General features: G+C 51.2%; 6 protein-coding genes across 6 annotated transcripts; 2 read left to right on the forward strand and 4 right to left on the reverse strand.

Moving 5' to 3' along the window:
- Positions 1–487: 487 nt before the first annotated feature.
- Positions 488–2,233, reverse strand: COCMIDRAFT_29242 (uncharacterized protein; the record flags this gene model as incomplete). The annotated part of the gene is made up of 1 exon (XM_007693212.1): positions 488–2,233. One exon carries the CDS (start codon positions 2,231–2,233, stop codon positions 488–490), a length of 1,746 nt encoding a protein of 581 aa, XP_007691402.1.
- Positions 2,234–2,785: 552 nt separating this feature from the next.
- On the forward strand, positions 2,786–3,514 carry COCMIDRAFT_29243 (uncharacterized protein; the record flags this gene model as incomplete). The annotated part of the gene is made up of 1 exon (XM_007693213.1): positions 2,786–3,514. One exon carries the CDS (start codon positions 2,786–2,788, stop codon positions 3,512–3,514), a length of 729 nt encoding a protein of 242 aa, XP_007691403.1.
- Positions 3,515–6,872: 3,358 nt separating this feature from the next.
- On the reverse strand, positions 6,873–8,756 carry COCMIDRAFT_29244 (uncharacterized protein; the record flags this gene model as incomplete). Its single annotated transcript, XM_007693214.1, has 4 exons — positions 6,873–7,082; positions 7,137–8,244; positions 8,303–8,458; positions 8,509–8,756. The coding sequence occupies 4 exons, from the start codon at positions 8,754–8,756 to the stop codon at positions 6,873–6,875; spliced, it is 1,722 nt and encodes a 573-aa protein (XP_007691404.1).
- A 4,004-nt stretch (positions 8,757–12,760) lies between these two features.
- COCMIDRAFT_104503 (uncharacterized protein) lies at positions 12,761–12,931 on the reverse strand (the record flags this gene model as incomplete). The annotated part of the gene is made up of 1 exon (XM_007693220.1): positions 12,761–12,931. A coding segment is annotated over one exon (171 nt), but the record flags the coding sequence as incomplete, so codon positions are not given.
- Positions 12,927–17,958, forward strand: COCMIDRAFT_104490 (uncharacterized protein; the record flags this gene model as incomplete). The annotated part of the gene is made up of 2 exons (XM_007693221.1): positions 12,927–17,021; positions 17,068–17,958. 2 exons carry the CDS (start codon positions 12,927–12,929, stop codon positions 17,956–17,958), a joined length of 4,986 nt encoding a protein of 1,661 aa, XP_007691411.1.
- Positions 17,959–19,157: 1,199 nt separating this feature from the next.
- On the reverse strand, positions 19,158–20,450 carry COCMIDRAFT_8292 (glycosyltransferase family 32 protein; the record flags this gene model as incomplete). Its single annotated transcript, XM_007693209.1, has 2 exons — positions 19,158–19,259; positions 19,314–20,450. The coding sequence occupies 2 exons, from the start codon at positions 20,448–20,450 to the stop codon at positions 19,158–19,160; spliced, it is 1,239 nt and encodes a 412-aa protein (XP_007691399.1).
- Positions 20,451–21,058: the final 608 nt, after the last annotated feature.

Here is a 21,058-nt window from a genome sequence, read left to right on the forward strand (position 1 = left end):
ATGAATTGGCTATTCAATGAATACTCAAATCGTTTATCGCCAGTCCACTCATGTGAGATTTCAAAATTGCCTTTAAAGTTAAGGAAAAAAAGCGATAATTGTTACATTCAACACACTGAAATCCTCAAGCGTTATGCTCTGCATCTCTGATTCAGCTGTTTTGATGAGGAACTACTGTATTAAATTACCTGCGATGATGCACAGGAATGTGAGTCCTCTCTTCAGTGATTTAGTACTTGTTAAAAGTTGGCATAAAGATTTTCGGATTAGACGTGAAGGGAGTTGAACAAGAAACGAAAAAGATAAAAGTCCAATTTGTCGAAGCTGTACGGTATTTAACTAGTAAGAATACGCTAATTCTTGCAAATAACAACACCGTCTATGCAACTATATACGACATAATCCCACGTGCAACTTCCCCTGACTTCCTCATCTCCCCAACTCTAACTTTTCCCTCTCACAAAGAACCACAAAACCCAAACTACGCCTACCACATCTCCCAAACACCAGAAGGAAGCACAGTCCTCATAATCTTCCAATGACTAACCGCGCCATCCTTGTGAAACTTCTCCAACTCGCCCACATCGGCATTCCCCATGACCCTACCCCCATTCTCCTTGGGCACATACTCATACTTGACCTCGAGATTCTCCTGCGGCTGCAAAAAGTTGCGACGCGCAATGCTACCCAGGTAATCAGCAGGCTTCGCGTTACGGAACCGAATTCCTTCTTTTCCGAGACCATGGTCGTTCTTGACGCAAAAGATGACCATGTTGATGAAATCGGCGTCGCCGTCATTGCGCTCCTCGGAGGCGGGGGAGTCGCGGAAGATGCGGCAGGCAGGGAAAATGGCGTGGATGGTGTTGAGGACCAAGCGCGTGCTTCCGAGAGTGAGGTCACCGGCATAGTTGATGGCTGCGAAGCCGTCGTCCTTGAGGAGATTGTACAGTCCTTGCATGAACTCGGTGGTGAAGAGGTATACGGGTTCTGCGCCGCCGGTGAACACGTCGTGGATGATGTAGTCGTAGCTTCCGGGGGCAGAGACGGACTTCTCGGCCACGTAGGAGGTAGCATCGTCAATGACGGCATTGTGGTTAGGGCTGAGGTTGAAGTACTTGGTTGCGTAATGGTGGACTACGGGGTCGAGTTCGACAATGGTGGTATTGAGACCGTGAGCAATCAAGGCGTTGGGTGCAGTGCCGATTCCGAGACCAATGACCAGGGCGGATTTCTTGCTCTCGTCTATAGCTGGGATAGATGCAACGGGGGGCTCGATAAGTCGGACGGCTTCGAGCAAAACGAAGACGGCGAAGATGGACTCGCGCTGTCGCTGGCCTTTGGCATATGCCTCTGGAGTGACGAGCCATTCTCCACCTAGAAGGGAGTGGTCGCATCGAAGGAGACGGAAGGCACTTTCAGATTGGCTTTCGACCACTGAAACGTAGCCAGTGACTGATTCCTGTCGAGCAAGAAGGGTGTAGTTTTGCGTTGCTTGGAGAGTCGAGTTTGCAAGTTGGAATCCGTGAGTTGACGGATGGTGCGGGTTGGTCCAAAGTGTGTGCAAGATAGCAGGGAACGCAAGCAGAATGACGCGCGAGGGGCTGAAGAAGGCAGACGCGGATGCGAGTAGCATCTGAAAGCCAATGCGAGTGAAGTAGACCGATGTGCCGATGAAGCTTGGGATGAGAGCGCTGCTGATCTTGGCTGTGGTGGAAACAGCAAAGTACGAAGCGGTAGGAATAACAATCTCCTTCAACGGAGAGGGATTCAAGCCGCTGATATCGATGCATTCGAGTAGATCGGCAGCAGCGAAGATTGACAAGAAAAGCAATGGAAAGTATGTCAACAGCTCAATGGCCATGGGCCCATACTCAATTCCCATCTTTTCACTGTATGGGAAGAGCAGAAACTGTATGACGGGGGTCCAGTACGCAACTACAGCGATGTACTGGGACACATTTGCGGATACATAGCTCTTGAGTCCTCGCCGGACCAACAAAGCTGCAACAGCGACAATAGTCATGGTCCGCTGGTGATGCAGCGATGCAGGAATGGATCCATAGACGGGCGACAGGTTTAGCTGAGAGACTGGAGAAGCGAAACCGGCGATAAGGAGAAGTGCTGCTGCTCGGCCCACGTTCAGAAGGACTGTTGATGCTGAAGCGTTCTGCGCCTGTGGTGCTGCTTTGTTTTCAGCCTTTGGCTTTTTCTGTGTCTTTTGTTTTGAAGGCATGGCGAAAGATGTGAAAATGTCTTCTTTGCGTAAGACACAATCTTAGGGAAAGAAAGGTGATGAGTTACGACCACGGAATGAAAAGATATGTACAGTCCAAAAAGACCAGATATCGCGTAAATGGGGCAGGAGTTCCAAGCTCTTTTCCCACTATAGACGGACCGTATATCCGCACAACGAATCTAGTCAGAGAAGAACAAGAAAATAAGGGCAACTATGACGACACACAAGGGTCAAAGAAGAGAATGAGGAAGGATAAGAATTGGGAAGACGTTGAAGTTAATAACCAAGGAGGCCAGCTGTTCCTGGCTTCGGGCCTAATGAAACGGTCGATCATTAAGGCGGTCTTGTTTCGACTGGGCGTGTTTCGACTAGACGGACCCTGCGGACCCTGTTTCCTGTGGCGCACGTTTGTGGCGTCATTACCAAGCATGACGGGACGGTTTGCGCCCGCGCCCACCTCACTCTCCATGCATCGTGCTGGATTACAGGAGAAAGACATTCGCCGGATTTTGACATTGTAGTATGCCATATCTGACTTCGCCGCCCATAATGGCGCCTCTTGCTCTACGACCTGCGAATGCGCCCGAAGCTGCGAAGCACCCCGCAGACTCGCACAACGATCCCGAGGCCGACGACATCATACCCACCAGCGCAAATGAAGACGTCGCCATGGAGGATACCGTAGACTACTCTCTTCTCCGCGACCAGATGCGACAGCAGCAGGACCAGCGGGCGCAACGCCTCCAGGCCAAGAACAGACGCAAACGCTACCTCGAAGTACATCCTGAGTACTTTACCGACTCTTCTCTCGAGCTCGCCGACCCTCTACTCTACGATCGCCTAATCCGCCGCTTCCAAACCGCATCTGAACGCGAAGCCGAAGGCCGGAAGAAGGGTTTCTCCGGTCAGATGGCGACAGACCTGTGGCGCGCTGAGGCGAAGAAGGATGCGCTGTCGCAACCAGACCCCAATTCGCTTTTTACATATACCCGCGGGCCACAGGGTGAGATAATAGAAGAGGACAAGGACGATATACCGATGACCAAGGAGGAGGGCAAGGCCTGGTGGATAGACGAGATGACACAGCGCTTCCTAAGAGGCGGAGACGACGACTTTGACTATGCAAAACTCGTGGATGGCAATCCCAAGTACGATGACCCCGAGCAGGAGAGGGACCTACAAGACGCGTATTTTGAGAGTATGGAAAGCGATTTTGACTCCGATGGAGAAGGGAAGGAGAAAGTCTTGACTGGCGAAACGGGCATACAGGACTATTGAAGTTGGCCAGATCAGGTTACACTGCACGTCGTATCTCGCGACGTGTAAGAAGGTTCCATGGTGAAACTCTCGGATTTGGTGTCACGCCAGCGTGTACGTTGTGACATTTGGATCGATCACAAGTGCAACGCTAATGACACCCGAATTCCAGGTAACAGTAGAATGCGATTACTCAAACTTCAGCTCAACTAGGCCTAAGGCAGCACTGTACAGCCCCAAATGTTTACGTTGGATGTTGTTGCTAGTACAAGTCAGCAAAGACCACCAGGGAACAGCAAAAGAAAACACAACGCCATCGAGATTAGCCGCAGCCATCCGGACAACCGATCCTATGGCATTCTCTATCTTTCTTGATAGTCATGACGAATTTCACGGTCTGACCCACTTTCAGTTATAAGTGGGGGAATATGTTGTATCGGCTTTGTCGCCTTACTAAACCAAAACTACAATAAGCACCGAGGTCTCAGTCGATATTGGGACATCTTGATGCATGATGCATGATAAAATAAACCTGGAATCAATGGTGAAGAGCAGGATCAGGCCAGAACGAAAGATATAAGTTGATAGATGAGAAGAATATGCGTAGCGAACGCCCAATCTAGTCTAGTCAAATCTAAGGTAGGATGGTAACACAGAAGAAGATAACGAATGACATTACAAGAAAAGAGAAACAGCCCACAAAGACAAGAAGATGAAGTCGAAATCGTAGTGAGCAGTAGACCAAAGAATCCTAATCGTAACCTCCAATCCTATATTTCATCCCCTTGGAGTTCCCAAACCAGAATCGCATACTCCCATTCAATCATTCTCTGTCCCGGAGACAACAGTAAAAGGTAGAGACGCCTCTTCCTTTGTTTCTAGGGTCTCCATCCCTCGCCACAAATCGGGCAACGCTCAACCCAATTATTGTTTTCAGCCCCACACTCATTACACACCCACATATCGGTTACCGCACTAGAGTAAGGGACGAGATTCATTGGAGTGTATCGAGAGGAGTTGTGAGTGACTGGAGCCGTGGAAGTGGTGGTGATGGTAGCGATGCACTGAGGGGGTACAAGTGCATGTGTACTACTATTGTAGTATTGATCCAGACGACTCTTCGATGAAGCCATGGTTCGATATCGATTCAAGTGGAGTTATTGGATAGTGGAAGGAGCAGGTTCGCTTTTGTGTCTTGTTGTGCGTAGTGTTGTGGTCGGGCTGCCTAAGACTCGATATCGGTAAATTGAACAGCGGTTTCCCTTGGTAAAGAAACAGGTATTCCTTTACGAACGCAAATCCCAGAAGTTCTCAAAATAATGATGATAGAATCTTAGTTTCAGCCGCCACAATGTGAATGATGATATGAGTAATTGCAGAGATGTCGAGAACAACCACCCATCTCACCAACTGCACTTTATACTCCCTTTCTTTTTCCCTACAAACGCAAAAAAGATAAATTGTGAAGCAAAGGCCATTCGAATAAGCCCGAATTGCCTTACCAAAAACTTACAATGCCATCTTGTCTTGCCCCACAAAAAGGGCAGCAAGGGGCAAGTTCGGACGTGCCCTTTTCCCTCATGTAAGCTTCTTTTTCTTATTTGCAAACCCAGTCACCCCTTCTAGTCCTGTGGTTGAAAAAAAAAGAAAGCATCGCTTCATTAACAGATATCAGGGCTATCATGGTACATGACTCATAGAAGGACTACTGACGATGCTGATGCTGATGCTCTCGTGTCCAAGTTCACTCCAACACCAGCGAACATCGTGAAGCAGAATGAAGATGCTGAGCAAGCCAAGAGGAATCAGAAGCCATGTGCTCTCGTCCTACTGAATGGAATTGGTGTGGTAATATGCTATCAACGGAGGTCAGTCCTGTTTTGGTGAAATTCTGTCTGTGCCCATGCTGCCTTACAAGAGAGGTTGTATTTAACATGTCGAGTCTAGACAAAAGAATGAGCGATAGGTGTAAAAGTATTGTTGAAGGTGTGAATCTACCTGCTCCGCTTGGACAGTACAACGGATGGAGTATGCTAGACGGGAAGGTAGGTTGTCCTTGTCACAACTACATGGTCTGAAAAGGGAAACGTCCGAAAGCGGGAGGAAAGCACAACCCATCACATCGTCTTCCGAACAAAAATACATTATCATATGTGACGCCCAGTTCTCCATCAACTCGGAGCTTGCCGAAAAGCCATATTCTAGGCCCCTACCACAATTATAGCCACCACTGCCACGACCACCAACATAGTCCTCTAACCACCATCTCATCACACATGACTACAGCCCAAGCATCCCGCGCCGCCCTAAAAACCTCCGCTCCGGTGCACATGTACCCAAGGCAAACACGCACACACAAGCTGAAAAGTCAGCCTTATACACGCGTGCTCACAAGGCAAACCAGGCAAACCCCACCAACCGCAAGTCCGCCTCGCGACACCCACAACCAAACCGGTGAAGCAACAACCCCTGTTGCACAATAATTAAAAAACCAAAAAAAAACCAAAAACTTGAACAAAGAAGATAACCAAAAAAAGCGCCGAAAAAAAAGCCCGAAACTCATTCTCCCCCCTACCTCTTACTATCACGGACTACTTATCTCACTCTACAACTCACACATGTCCACCCCCGCCCACGCTCCACCCTCGACACAATAACCAACAACTGCCGTCCTACCCGTCTTGTCCCTTCCTCCCACCCGGCAAACACGGCAATGACGGTGGGAATCCCAAGAGACAGCCACCCATTCTCGTCTTTTGCTTATGCACGCATAAGACAATGCCAATGTTCGTCGGCGCAGAAGGCTTGGGCTGTGAGCTTATTGAGACTGCAGCTGAATCTCTGGTGGGTTGTTTTTTTTTGTTTGCGCGGGAAAGGTTTGGTGGAGTGCGGGGCGGGGGCTTGGCAACCTGGGAATTGGCATAGCGGGGGGGGGGGGGGACACGCGTATGTCATTATTGATTGATTTTTTTCTTGCACGTGATGATAGCAGGGAGGTGTGAGGTATTTGAGTTTTTATTAAAATGATTTATTAGAGTTTGGGTACTTGGATATCTTTTTTTTTGTTTAGCTTGACTCGTGGATTTTTTTTTCGGAATTATACCGAAATTCTTTCCATGGTTGCCGGGAGTGAGCATTGGAAAGCTCAAATGAAAAGCTGCTGAGGTGGCTTTTGTATACATCATTCATTTACAAAGTAAGACGAATTGAAAGTTTTTTTTTACAGATTGACAAGTTTTGTTCAACTTCATAGAGTCTATTAACTATGGAAACTTTTTTTTCATACAAATCATTCAAAGCATATCTAATCCTGATATGTAGCATAAAGCACACAAGCATGTGGGATATAAGGCTTGGAAACATCGCTCTCAAATGCCATCTATAGCAACCAAGAAACGAACGTCTTGTAGAACCAGCTGCCGTCACGGCCGCCTGCTGCCTTCTTCGCTGCGGCATGAGCCAAGAATTCCTCTTCCTCGCGGTCGATCTCGGCTTTGCCGGAGTAGAAGTCGGCCTCGTGAGGACGAACCATCTTGGACTTCATGATGAACTTGTAGCCGAAGATGCAGATCAGATAGATTGGAATTCCCTGTGGAATCATATTAGCAAAAGGAAGATTGCCATTGGCATGAAAAAGACTTACAAGGTATCCGGTGATGAAGTTCTTGTAATCAAACGAACCATAAGAGCCCTTGGTGAAGACGGAGAAGTTCTTGGTCAAGGCGATCAAGATGCAGAAGAAGAGGGCAATGTAGGAGCCGATAAGACCAAAGGGGGCAGTGTAGGCCATCTGATCCTTGGTGATGCCCTGGGCGTTGCGTGCGCGCACGAACCAGATATGCGATACCAAAAGCGAGATCCAAGACAAAAGACCAAAGATTGTGGTCAAGTTGACAAAGTAGCCGAAAACGGTCTTGGAGTCGTCTGCAACGTTCATGAAGGCGGTGCAGCAGAGGAGTGCCGAAACAGCCAGCGCAGGGACAGGGACACCTCGCTTATCGGTCCAGAGGAAGATCTTGGGGGCATGGCCCTCAACGGCAAGTCCGTAGATGGTACGGGAAGCAATGTACAGATCCGAGTTGGAAGCGCTAAAGGTGAAGAGCAAGATGCAGGCGTTGACAATGGTAGGAAGATGGGGAATCTTGGCGATCTTGATGGCAACGACAAAGGGTGAGGCCGAAGCACCAGTGGTGGCCTTGTTGGCAAATGCGAGCTCAGGAGAGTTGTACGGGACAAGCATGCCCAAGAAGAAAATGGACAGACAGTAGAAGAAGAGAATCCGGTAAAAGGTAAGCTTGATGGCGCGTGGGATGGTCTTGCGAGGGTTTTGAGCTTCGCCAACCGTCACACCGATAAGCTCAGTTCCAAGGTAGGCGAAGACGGCGTTGACCAAAGAGCTCCAGAAGCCGTAAAATTTGCCTTCACTGCCGGAAGCAATATACGGTCTGAAGGCACCTGGATTGTTGTAGTACTTGAAGCCAGTTGCACCGCCAGGGCCGGCGCCGACTGCCAACAAGAAGGAGAGGAGAATGATGCCAACAATGGTAATGACTTTGATGGAGCTGAGCCAGAACTCAAGTTCACCAAAGAACTTGATACCAAAGTAGTTGATGGCGCAAATGGCAACGAGGAAGATGGCGATCCAAACACCAGGATTGACCTCTTCTCGGGATTTCCATTCTTGGATGATCAGAGCAGAAGCGGTCAATTGATTGGGCGTTGTAATGATGTATTTGGCAAAATAGCACCAACTTGGCGATGTTAGTGGTGTGACAAGAAAGAACAAAAGGCTTTGGAGGAAATGCTTACCCGAGAGCAAAGCCGAGAGCAGGATCACAGAAACGAGTGGCGTAACCAGCGAAACCGGAAGCGTGGGGAATCCAAGCGGCCATTTCGCCAAGAGCTGTCATGACGACGTAGACGATGAGACCGACGAGAGTGTAAGCAATGAGGATCGAGGCAGGACTGAAGACTTGTTAGCTGTTTGGCCAAGGCTGGGGATTTGCACAACATACCCAGACTGGGCCAAAGCCTTTCCGGTACCAATGATGAGACCGGTTCCGATGGCACCACCAATGGCAATCATAGTAATGTGTCGCGACTTGAGACCGCGGTGCAGGTGGCCGCTGTCGGTGTGGACAGCAACACCATCGGCGTCGACGTGCACATCACCGGTCTGGTACTCGGACTTGCCGCCATACTCAATGTCTGGGCTTCCCGAGCCGCCGTCGGAGGAGTTTGTCTTGCGGTTTGTGATGGCCATGTTGGGCAAGCGATGGCGATGCGGATAGCAGAATGGGAGTCTTCTGTATCGCACAAGTGGTGGCGGAGGGCCGCACCGGGGTTAGCAGGGCACAAACTTGAAGGAGTGAAGCTCCAAGGCACAGCTGACGGGTCAGTGAAAGGGCGGGCTGGCTGGCTTCAAATAGACCATGGACTTAAGCGCGGCTGGCAGGGTGAAGGCTCTGAGCGGCCCAAGAGATAGTGATTATTAGCCGACTGTGATAAGACCGACCAGGCGGAGAGGAGCAAATAGTCGACCCACGGGACTACTGATAACAAGCTGTCGGCGAAGCGTGATTGCAGCATACGAGCAACCCCATGGCGGCCAAGCGTCCGCTTTGGTGGAGTGGTGGGGGAGGGCGGCGCGCTCAGGCCCAATGCGCGGTCGTGTGTGGCACTGCGCGCCGCTCGGCTGAGGGCGTTGTGGTGGTGCGCCAGGCTTGCTTGCCGACATCTCCTTCTCGATGGAGGATGGGGTGGTGGGACAGGCCCTGTCGGAGAGGGCTTGGCTGGAGGCTGGGCAAAAGCGAGCCAAGTTTCCAGGCTATCCTTAATTCGCTGACAGGCTGGTGTTGAGTGATTTGTCCACGACTGGCGCGCCGACTGCACCTCGCCCTCGTCAGGCTTCCCCAGCCCAGCCAGGCGGACCGACTGTCGAGCACCGATTCAGACGAGCGATACCGTGGACTGGGAGCCCGCTGGCCTGGGCGGCAGGGTTGCAGGGTTGCAGAGGTGAGAGGTGCAGGTGGCAGTGAAGGTCCGCCGCGGCCATGTTGCCCCGCGTTAAGCACGCGGGTCGTGCGTGAACGGCAAACTTGTCTGCATGTGCATGTCAGAAAGCTGGCCCTCTCGCTCTGCACTCAGCGGCCGGCGCTGCCCATTGACTCGGGCTAGCGCTGCTGAAGCCACCCGTTGGTATCGCCACACGCCCACGACAAGACGACATCCAAAGCCAGCCCGCCGTTGCGTGCTCACTTGCCCTATGTGAACAGTGCACTGTCATGGTACACACGCAGTACACGCCTGCGTCAAACTCTGTCAGCCTTGTTATCATGGCACGTATGTAATACTTACTACTACAAACTATGCACTTAGGAGTATGTACAGTAGGTAAGCTTCTAGCTTGCTTGCCTGCCCGCCCGCCCAGCACCAGCCAGTAAGCACAACACCGGGAAACATCATCGTGGGCGCCAAGCACAACACCTCTTTTTTTCTTCTTCTCTGAACACACAGCCGGTGTCTCCGTGGCTCTGCAGGTGCATGGGTCAGTGTCGACCCGGGACCTGTTATCTGCCTGGCCGTGAGTAGGGCACTGTTTCGAACGTTCTAGCTCCCGAACCCAGCCCGCTAGGCGCATTCGAGAAAACTGCCTTGACTGCGGCGAAACCGAGCAACGGGCAGCAGCAGCGTACGCCTATCATCTCGAGACTGCGTATAAACACCGTCAGGTGATCCCTCATTCGTCAGCCTGCCAGCCTGCCACACATTGCACAAGCCGGACATGGCTACTCTGGGCCCTGGTGCCAGTCCATTTCCAGCACCACAGCAAATGCCAAACACCACACCGCACACTACAAACAGCCATTGTCTTAGCCAACATCTCCCTGCCTTGGCTGCTCCCTACTCCGGAATAGGTGACCGTCACTGAGCCTGAGCCTTTACCTGCCAAGCCCATTTTTCAACATGTCACTGCAAGTAGACTGGCTGCACGCCACACACCACGTCCGTGCTCGTCCAGATAGCCCAGCAATGTGTTTGTCGTCGTGTCTGTTCCGTCAAATTCTCGTTCTTGGAATCTATTACTACGAAAAACTCAATCATGTGCTCGTCTCAATGCTCGACGTCGCTTTTGTCGTATATGCTGACTCGGCATCCACTTTGAAAAAAATATACTGAGTCAAGTGGTGAGTAGGCTACAATCTAGCCCAGCGATCAATCTCACCAATCTTCAAAAATGACCCCCATGGCCATTGCCATGCTGTGCGTTGAAGAGATGTGTAGATGTGCGTTCTGTTCACAGCAACCACAATGCTGCTCTTATGCCGGTGTGAAGCGAAACAAGTCCCAGGCTTGGCATTTCGTAATAACCTCCAAGGTGTATCGTGCCGATTGCTCAGCTAGCGGTAACGAGCCGTAGCCAAGAGTTCCATAAGGCCCACAGAATGAGAAGGAGTGTTTGGAGATTGGGTATGCCTACGCTAAGGTAATAAGTAACCCCATTCTCCGGACGACCCCAGATGTCGCCCATGCCGGTCCTGCGGGCAATAAAGGGGAAGCGGGGTAACCCAAGACGTGTGCGTGTCGAAGGCTATGGCGTGCTACATTGTTACGTCCACGTCATGCCCATTTCCCACATCGATCGTCAACAAATCCACTTCGTGTACGAGACCCGACAGTTTCCGCGAAAAAATGTCTGCGTCTTGAGTGACTGGCCTTCAACACATCCCGATGATGGTGTTGGGCGGCAATACCTTGGGGTACTATAGACTTTTGTCGGAACCATCCTCTCAAAGCAAGCATCATTGTTGGTCTGTTGCTCGATGTCCTTGCAAACACGGGCTTCGTGCCGTGGTCGGAACAGGCAAGGCTTGCATCGGATGTTTGCATTGTTTTTTCCTGCCCAGGACTGGCGAAGGCTGCAGTACTATACTATACATGTGACCCAGCTTAGTGATACAAATACTTGACCTTATGCTGGACGGTTGCAATAATATCCACACCAGAGCTGCCAGCACGAATGACTGCCGCCCATTCGCCAGAGCGACCGTAGCCCTCTTTGTGGGTTGCAGAATACATGAGCTTTCCCTTAGGACCTACCAATACCAGAGTACCAGGCTATCTACATCTCTTGAGAACATTGCTAGGGCTGGTGAACAAGTCGGGATTGTTCTAAAAAAACGGTATCTTTTTCCAGATTCGGAGTGTGTCATTCCCGCAACTTTGCAGCACCACTCCACTCAGCAGGCTCAGCGCGATGCTAAAAGTCTGACGCACTTGGCAACGAAGTCAATCTCACGCCCAATGCACAACTTGGGGCATTTCCATATCCCAAGCGAATACGGATAGTCGTGCGACCAGAGTTTGGTTTTGCACAAGAACTGATAGTTGAATGAGGGAGTATCGCACGCACATGCTGGATGTCTGTTTTCGACCTTGGCAGGGTTCCCCATGTCCTCTTTGGTGTTCTTGAAAAGTTCAACGGCAACGTCCCCGCACTCACAAGGGCGGTTTCGACTCTGTGTTTCATTCCCATAGTGGAGTGGGCAGAAACAGCACATGGTGAGTAGAGGCAGGTGCCATGGCATATGAGCCTTGGATATGGCAGGTGGTGTTGCGAGAGGCGCAGAATGTGGCAGCATGGCTCGCCTGTGGGGTTAGCGTGAGTGTAGGAGGCGCAGTCAACTTGACACCAGACGTGCATTCTGGCACGCACTATATCATAGCATGGACTGCAGCTGGCCGGCTCAGACAACACGAAAGCGCATGTGGTGATATGGTAACAGTAGCAGAGAGCGACGAGACTCTTTCCCTGTCGCGGCCCGAGTCCAGGGGGCTTGCTCGCTCTCTGGTTCCTCTTAGCTCACATGGGCTACCTACCACCTATCATCTGGTACGATTAGGAGTACATACGCGGGCGACAGCAGTGCCGGGAAAATACGCGGCAACAGCATAGACGGTTGCGCACCATAGCCTCTTTGCAATCGCAACCCCCATCACCATTGCCACGACCACACACATACACGCACACATTGATCGTTGTTGCACATTTTGCACCAGCATCGCTGAGCGACTCGTTCCCCGCGCTACAGCCTCGCAAACGACATTTGACGATTTGCCCCCCGACCGCTGCCATCAACGCACAGGGCGACAGGCAGCTCTGCCCGTGTCCCTCATTCCCACACATTTGCCCCCCAGACATTTGCGCCCAGCGCATGCGAACCCACACGGTTCCCCTTGGTCGTAGCACCACCTCGTGCTTCCTCGTTACTCTTGCGCGGCCAGGCTGCTGAACCCCCTCAGACCCTCCGTCAGCTTAGCGGCCCTGGTCATGGTGCCCGCGCATCCTCGCCAGGTAGCCTCGTGAATGACGCTTTTGACCGCACCACATCCCATTGCGCCCACGTAGCCACTCTCGCCCACGCCCGCCGCCATGTCGTACTACGGGAACGGCCAGAACTACTACAACCCAAACATTCCACATTCCAACGTGGGCGCCCAAGGCCAATACCAGGACCCCTACCACCGCTCCTCGTCGAGCACCGACCCAAACGATGGTGCAAACGGAGGCACTGCAGGCGCAGGCGCGGTTTCAGACTACGGCTACGGTTATGCCCAGCCAGAGCGCCGCAACAGCATGGCTGCGCGCCAGAACGACGAGCTCTTCATAGCCGCTGTAAACTCCCCGCACATCGGTCAGGGTCCAATGTCGCCTACCGCTGGTGGATACGGCACCAATGCCAGCTATGGCTACCCACCACAGCGACAGCAACTCGAATACAACCCCCAGAACTACAACACACAGCCTGTCGCTCTACCCAACCCTTCGCACTACGGCGGCGTCAACAGACCCTTTGCACCTCCCGTCTCAACAACGGCCTCGCATCAACCCTACAATCCAGCTGCCTATGCGAGCAACAGTCTCGTCAGGACTAATACTGCCAACCAAAACTATGCCTTCTCCCCCACCTCTCCAACTGCCACGTACCCTTCGCCCTCTTCATACCAGCAGTCGCAGTTTGGGAGAGCAGGTTCGGTCCAGAGAGGTGCCTCGTCTTATACCACACCTGCACCGCCCCCACTACCTGTGCCTCCTGGAAGCACACAACTTCCCGCTGACGATTGGGGCAACCGACCTTCTCCGCATGCCTCCAACTCATCAGGGTACTACTCGTCGAGTGCCTCGCATGCTCCATTGCCCTCTCCACCAGTCTATGATACTGGCTATGGCTCACAGCGCAATGACAGGTACGGAAGTTTCCAGTCCAACGCCCTTCCCCCGACTCCTGAAGTTCCGCCCCACGGATCACCCCAGCGAACGAATACGATGTCTTCACGACCGCTACCACTACCACCACCCCACGAATCTGACAGTGACGAGTACTTGACACCGCAGAATGGGTACCAGGACGAACTTTTCAATGACGTCTTGAGTATGACGGGCAGTGGAACTCATGTTCAGCACTCCAACGGTCAATACTATCACACTGAGCGCCATTCATCCGGACGCAATGGTATGAATGGTGGACAAGGAGGTACATACCCCGGGCGTGAGACATACGCTAGCGACGAGAGTGATGTCGAGGCCGCTGCTGGTCTGGCTGCGCTTCAAATGGCTGAAGAACAAGAGAGGGCCGATGAGGCCCGGAGAGCCAGCGGTGGTGGCGGACTGTTTAGCAACTACACGTCAGTGCATTCACCACAAATGCCTACAGAACCCACAAGAGAAGGAAGTGCGAGCGATACCGAATATGTAGGCATGGATGTGGGTACGTATGGCGGTGGCTTCATGCCGTCCTTTAATTATGGTGGAGACCCAAGTCAGCTAGCAGTGGGAAGTGGCTATTCACTGTCGACATCAGGCTCGCAGCGACGGTCAGAGCCCTATGGCGAAGAGTACGACTCGATTCACCCCTTCCCGTCCTTTTCGAACAATGCGCGTGTCGACACTTTTGGTACTGGTGGGCTTGAAGAGCCTAGCGCCCGACGACGGAGCTACGACGAAGGTGACGAGGTCACCCTCATGGACAGCGCGTCTATCGCATCTAGCTCTACTCTCATAACACAAACATCGGCCATGCCCGGCGAACCACCAGACATGTTCTACCACCCAGGAATCTCAAACCGGCCTTTACCGCCTCCTCCAGTGAACACCAACGCTCGGCGAACAAACCACCAAAGCAACAGCTCTACTGGATCTGGATCTTACGAGTATTGGCGCAATGCCCCGTCGTCCCGTGACTCGTACCCTGTCGACCCTAACGGTATACACATGGTATCGCCCAACGGTACACACGTCCCCCGTTCAACCTCTCTCCTACAGCACAGCAACGCTCGAGATGCCATACCCTTGCCGAGATCCAAGACCGATGCGGAACAAGGGCACAGATCTCGGGGTAGCCGCAATACCTTTTATGGCAATGCCATGGACAGCGACGGCAACACACTGACTCCTGTCAGTACTGAAGCCGTAGCTATTGATCTGCCAACAATTCCAGCTGGCAAGCGCTTCAACCCTGCAAAACTGTCTAGCATCGACTTCAAGAAGTGCACAGAGCCGTGGGCGCTCAGCTCAATCATTGCTTGGCTCAAGAGCATGACAGAGGGGGAAAATGATTTGAAGGAGGGCCCTATCCAGGAGGGCCTGATTGCACTTTTCACCCACAAGGTTCCAACGATGAATATTGCCGATGCCGAGACCTTGAGTAGCCGTGTGGTGGCGGAAATGTACAAAGCTGGTACTCTTGTACATGAAGAAGAATGGCTCAAGTTCTCTTCGGAAAGCATGACGGGTGTAATATTCCAGCTGACAGGGGCGGGCTGTTACGCACCCATGTTGCATACTCACACTTCTCCTGGTCGATGTTATTCACACCACTGCCAGCGAACGCTCAAGAAGATTGACCTTCATGCACCGTCCGCTGCACCCCGTTCGGAGGATTGGGCTACCTTCTTCAAGCTGAAAAAGGAGGACATCGAGGGTGCAAACAAGAAGGAAATCGAGCGCCAAAATATCCTACACGAAATCGTTCAGGGAGAGGACAACTACATGAATCGACTCGATGTATTGCGCCATCTGTACCGTGACCGCTTAAAGGCATCCCAGCCTCCTGTTATACCCCCGAAAAAGCTCGACCGATTCATCCGCGACGTTTTTAGCAAAGTAGATGCCGTACGGAAGGCAAACGAAGACCATCTCCTCCCACAGATTAAGTATAGACAGCAAGAGCAGGGGCCGTGGATTGTCGGGTTTAGCGACATCTTCAGAGAATGGATTCGAAAGGCCAAGCAAGCCTATATCGAGTACGCGGCAGCCTTTCCGTACGCATCGTTCCTAGTCCGACAAGAGGCTGACAGGAACATACTGTTCCGTACGTTTCTGGATGAAGCTCAGAAAAACAAGCTTTCCAACAAGCTTGGTTGGGATACATATCTGAAAGGACCTATCGACAGGCTGCAGCGTTATGGTCTGCTTCTGGATACGGTACTAAAATACTCGATTGTCGATAATGAGGAGAAGAGGAATCTCCAAATCGCCAAAGATGAAATCAAGGCTGTAACTTTGGAGTGCGATGCCCGTGTCGCTGAGATGGGCCGGAAAGTCAGCCTCACGGATCTCCAAGCCAAGCTCATCTTACGACCAGGCATGCAACGTGTAGAGCTTAATCTGGACCATCTTGGACGAGAGCTGATCTTCCGAGGCGATCTGCAAAGAATGGGAAATAGCCGCTTCAACTGGCTTGAGACCCACGCACTACTCTTCGACCACTACCTCGTGCTCGCGAAAACAGTCTCGTTCAGAGAGGCGGATGGCGTTACCAAGTCTGAGAAATACGACGTGTCCCGGCTGCCAATTCCCATGGATTTGCTCGTGCTTGAAAGCGAAGATGATGATCCCGTCGTACGCTCAACAATGAAGGGTATATCCACAGTCACGGCAGTCCCTGGTCGAGTTGCTGGAGCTGGTGCACGCCTAACCGGTAGTCCTGCTCCAGGCACTTTGCAGCACGTGACTACCAATTCCTCTCTTGGATCCTCAAATACAAGTGGTTCTGGAAAGACCCTTGTCAATACTCCAACAATTGACGCCAACAAAGATGAGAAGGTTCTATATCCGTTCCGAGTGAAGCATCTTGGCAAGGAGACATACACCCTGTATGCTCCAAGCGCACAAAACCGAGCCGAATGGTGTGACAAGCTCATCATTGCAAAGACACGACACGCTGCGGCTCTCTTTGCCCAGAACGCAGAGCCTTTCAGATTGCGAGTGATGGCTGATGCTGCGTTTGCATACGACAGTGCTATGCCATCTCAAAGAGCCATAACCATCAAGGGAACACCTTTGGACCGGGCTGTTGATGAAGTAGAGAAGCTTTTCGTTAACGTTGGCCGTCCGGTCCCCATCTGCCGAGCGAGGGTCAACTGTGCCACGGCCTTTACCCAACCCCATGGCAAACACATGGTGGCGGTTGGTACAGATATTGGAGTATACGTGTCCGACTTTGATAACCCTAGAGGCTGGTCAAAGGTAAGTTATGTCTCTGTACTTGGAAAAACCAAGCTAACCTATCCAGGCCATTCAAATACCGCGAGTAACTCAGATTGCCGTGCTCGAGCAGTTCGGCTTGATGCTTCTCATCTCTGATAAGGCTTTGATTGCATACCACCTGGATGCTGTATGCCCGCTCAGCGGCATAGCTCCTTCAAACGACTCGACTCGACGCGCTCCTCAAAAGCTGTCAGGCGCGCGCGACATTGGCTTCTTCGCCACTGGTGTAATGAAGGACAGGACCCTAGTCTTTTACAAGAAGCGCGATGGAATCTCATCAACCTTTAAGGTCCTCGAGCCTGTCTACCAAAAATCCACAGAGAAGAAGTCCAGGATATGGAAAACGGGCCGCACTGAGTTTTTCCGCGAGTACGATGAGTTCTACATCCCGGCTGAGTGCTTCACCATCAATCTTTTCCATTCTTCTCTCGCCATCTCCACAGCAAAGGGCTTCGAGGTACTCACTTTGGACAAGAAACAGCCATGGTCGGTACCAGACCTAAAACAGCCACACGTCGCCACTATTGCATCGCGACTACAAAACCAAGTTCCATTGGGCATGTTCCGCCTCTCAGACCAAGAGTTCCTTCTTTGCTACGAGGAGTGTGCGGTATATATCAACAAGAACGGTGACATCTCCCGCTCGGTTATCATGGAATTTGTCGGCAAGGCAAAGAGCGCTGCCATGTACGGACCGTATGTGTTGCTCTTTGACCCCGACTTCGTTGAGATTCGCAACGCACAGAACGGCAGATTACGCCAAGTGATTGCTGGGCGTGATGTCAAGTGTTTGGATGATGGGCTCAGCGGAGGTTCATCGCACAACAGGACAGTGAAGCTGAGCTTGCAGCATCCGTACCATGAAAGGAGCCAGGTCGTTGTTGAGTTGGTGCTCAACGAAGGTCAAAAGGAATAACATGGTAACACCCTACATATTACAAGCATTCGGCCTAGATCAGGGAGGCCATGTTTGTACCCCATTCAACCATGGCGAGGATGGTGTAGTATGGGTTCAGGAACTTGGGCCCTTGTTTGGAACGGAAAACAGCACTGCCTCTGTTGTTTAGTGGCTTTGATTTTTTTTGGCTTAGTGTTGAAAGAGAACAGGTTGATTGTCTCCACATCACTGGTATCGAGTGAGGTATATTTCTGCTGCTGCCGATGACAGCATGTTGTTAATACTTGTACCTTCTTCTTCTTCTCTCTTCTTCAATCTTCTTCATTCTTCTCAAGTTCACGAGCATTTTATACTATATCTTCTTTGATAAGCTCGATCTACAAGAAGGAATCTTTTTTGTTAGTTTTCTTGGCTGCATCAACCTAATACCCAGAGATAAACCTCTTCCGGCGAAATAAGCAACTTTGTTATTTAACTTTTGTGTGTACCTTTTTTTTCATTAGTGAAATGTGTCTTGATATGATGAGAACAACAATAATATTAGACACGAGAGAGAGGATGGACACAATGGTTTCATGTACGAGTTTCTTGCAGTTTTTTGAATTAGGGTACACATCCTCCTGCGACTTCTACGTTGATTTCGCTAGGTGACATATAGGCAACGCAAAATTGATCATGGCTTTTTAGAGTACGTTCGATAGACTCTTCTTAAACAGGAACAAAGCGCAGTAACAGGCGTACATGTCGCTTTCCTAGCACTATGCTCAACCTACTTCCCCTGCTCTTTCTGTCAAAGTTGCATATCGGCAGTTCAACTCGCGACTTTAGTTTTGTTAATGGCAGAAAAAACTTGTAAGCGGATGGCCATGCCTGAACTTTGGACATGGTATCAGAAGATAGGTGACAGGAATGGGATTACATAAGATGAATTCATTACGTCATGCGCTAGGTTACATTACTTCGGGTATGTGCGGACCTTCCTCTGCACAACTTTGCCTCTATGATCAGGTTCTATTAGATCATCTCCGTGTCTTCCATTCGGATGATAGGGAAATACAACACCTTTACCGACGCTCTCAAGGCCCCGGGCACGTCTTACGGTTGCTGTAGCTAACCACAATTATGACCTAATGTCACTACTGCCTTCCGACCTCCGCTCATCCCTAGCGTTGAGACGAACGAACACACGAGTCAAATCGCCCGATCAGCAGCAAGACTTAGACTCCTAGTTTTGGTGCACCGTGAGGGGCTGGTTTGCTGGCGAGCCGCTTGTCTTGTTCTTCCTTGGATAGCGTGTCCCATTCAGCTACATTCTTGTCCTTCGTGGCGGTCAGTACATTGTCAAAAGTTGCGCTGCCTGTGACACTACTCACCCATTCTGCTACACACTCTGGCTTCCAGTTGCACTTTTCTACCTCGCCATACATGGGGTGGTTTCGTCGAGGATGAAGAGTTGGCCAGCCCGAAGCATGATAATGGTGCTTTACTAGCGCACCTCGAGAGCCGTGGTTGCCAGAGTCGGAGTGCCCTTGACCAGCTGCAAAGGCTTCGACATTGAGCACGAGGATTCCGTTGACAAGTCTCGATTCTGCTAGATTGTGGAAGAGATCCCAAGTGACTGGGTTTCCATGGTTCTGTGCCGTCATTTGTTCCAAGACCGCTTTGGTAAACGCAGACGGCCCAGTGCCACTAATCACTTCGTCGAAATCCAAGTGGAGCTGCGATATAGGTACTTCTTTCGCTTTGGCCAGCTCGTGTAACCAATCTTGGATATTCTCGATAAGCCGCATCATAACCGGAAGCCGGGGTTTGGCGGCAAAAGTCCACTGGCAAAACGACTTGCATTTGGATCCGAGAATCTCGTGGTTGGCAAATGCGGGCTCATCAATTTCCACTCCGATGATCATGTCAATATCTGGCTCGTTGTAGCGCTCGGGAATGAACCTGTTGATGGGCCGCAGGCACTCCACATCAATGTCGGCATACACACCACCTTCGGCGTACATCACGAGATATCGAAGCAGGTCGGCTTTGATTATGGTGATGTTTAGTTCCCGATATAGGTCAACGAGATCCTTTCGGTCAAGGCCATGTGGCCCATAGTGCCACTCGAGATAGTCGTTTGCGTTGTCATCTGTCAATACCTCGTACCGGTATGTGGGGTTTTTCTGAGCCCAGGTCTTCGCCGAGTCTGAGTCGCGCTGCTCAAAGCCCAGAGGACCAACTTTCCATGTCTGCCATATCTTTTTTGGAATCAATGAGCCAACTGGCTGCAGTGGCTGCTGATATTTGAGCTCGCGCTTGTATCTGCTCGCTGCTCGGATCGGGGTTGTGAAGAATTCGGTGTTGGCAAAGAATAAGAAGAGGAAGATCAAAGCAATATATGCAGGCAAGACTCTCCGCACTTGACTGGTGAGCTTGCCTGAGAATTGTGTCACTATTGGGGAACTTGGACGCATCATAATCTTCAGACTGAGCTTGGGCGGAGGTGGCCTTGATCGTGTGCGCATGCTGGAGTTATTACAACATTGGGAACCTGCCAATTTGACCCAGCCATTCCGTAACTATTATCGATCGCCTCAGTACACCACCGGAAATACGAGCACCTGGCCTAGAGTATACCCATGCGACCACGCCGACCAATACACTTCTTGCCTTCACCCTCGGCTTATCAATTTCTTTTCACATGCAGGGGCAGCCTCACCAAAAAGCACGTAACCCCGCATGTGTACTTGAGGCTAAGAGTAAACCCTGGTAAGCTAGTACTACAACGCTGGTACCAAGGCGGGTGGGTTAAAGCTTATAAAATTTGCCCCTGCAAGCTCGTCGGCCGCTTGGACATGTTAGGTATCTGCCCCTTGACAGCCCCCGCATTGCATCTCGTGAGTAAGAGATATTCGAGGCATGTCGCCGGATTCAGCAATGTCACACTCAAAGTCGTCCGTGCCCTAATACTGCTGCCGGATCATCCCGACTTGATCGCGTGCATCTAGGAAATCAGGCATGCTTCGGACGAGTTGTCCAAATCCTGCAATTGCGCGTCAATTGCCCACTTTATTACAATCTTGGATATCTAGTGTCACTTCGAGTACCCAGTATTGCTCGAATTCATCTCAAT

The sequence above is a fragment of the Bipolaris oryzae genome (genome assembly GCF_000523455.1).
Source record: "Bipolaris oryzae ATCC 44560 unplaced genomic scaffold scaffold_156, whole genome shotgun sequence".
Classification (NCBI taxonomy): Eukaryota; Fungi; Ascomycota; class Dothideomycetes; order Pleosporales; family Pleosporaceae; genus Bipolaris; species Bipolaris oryzae.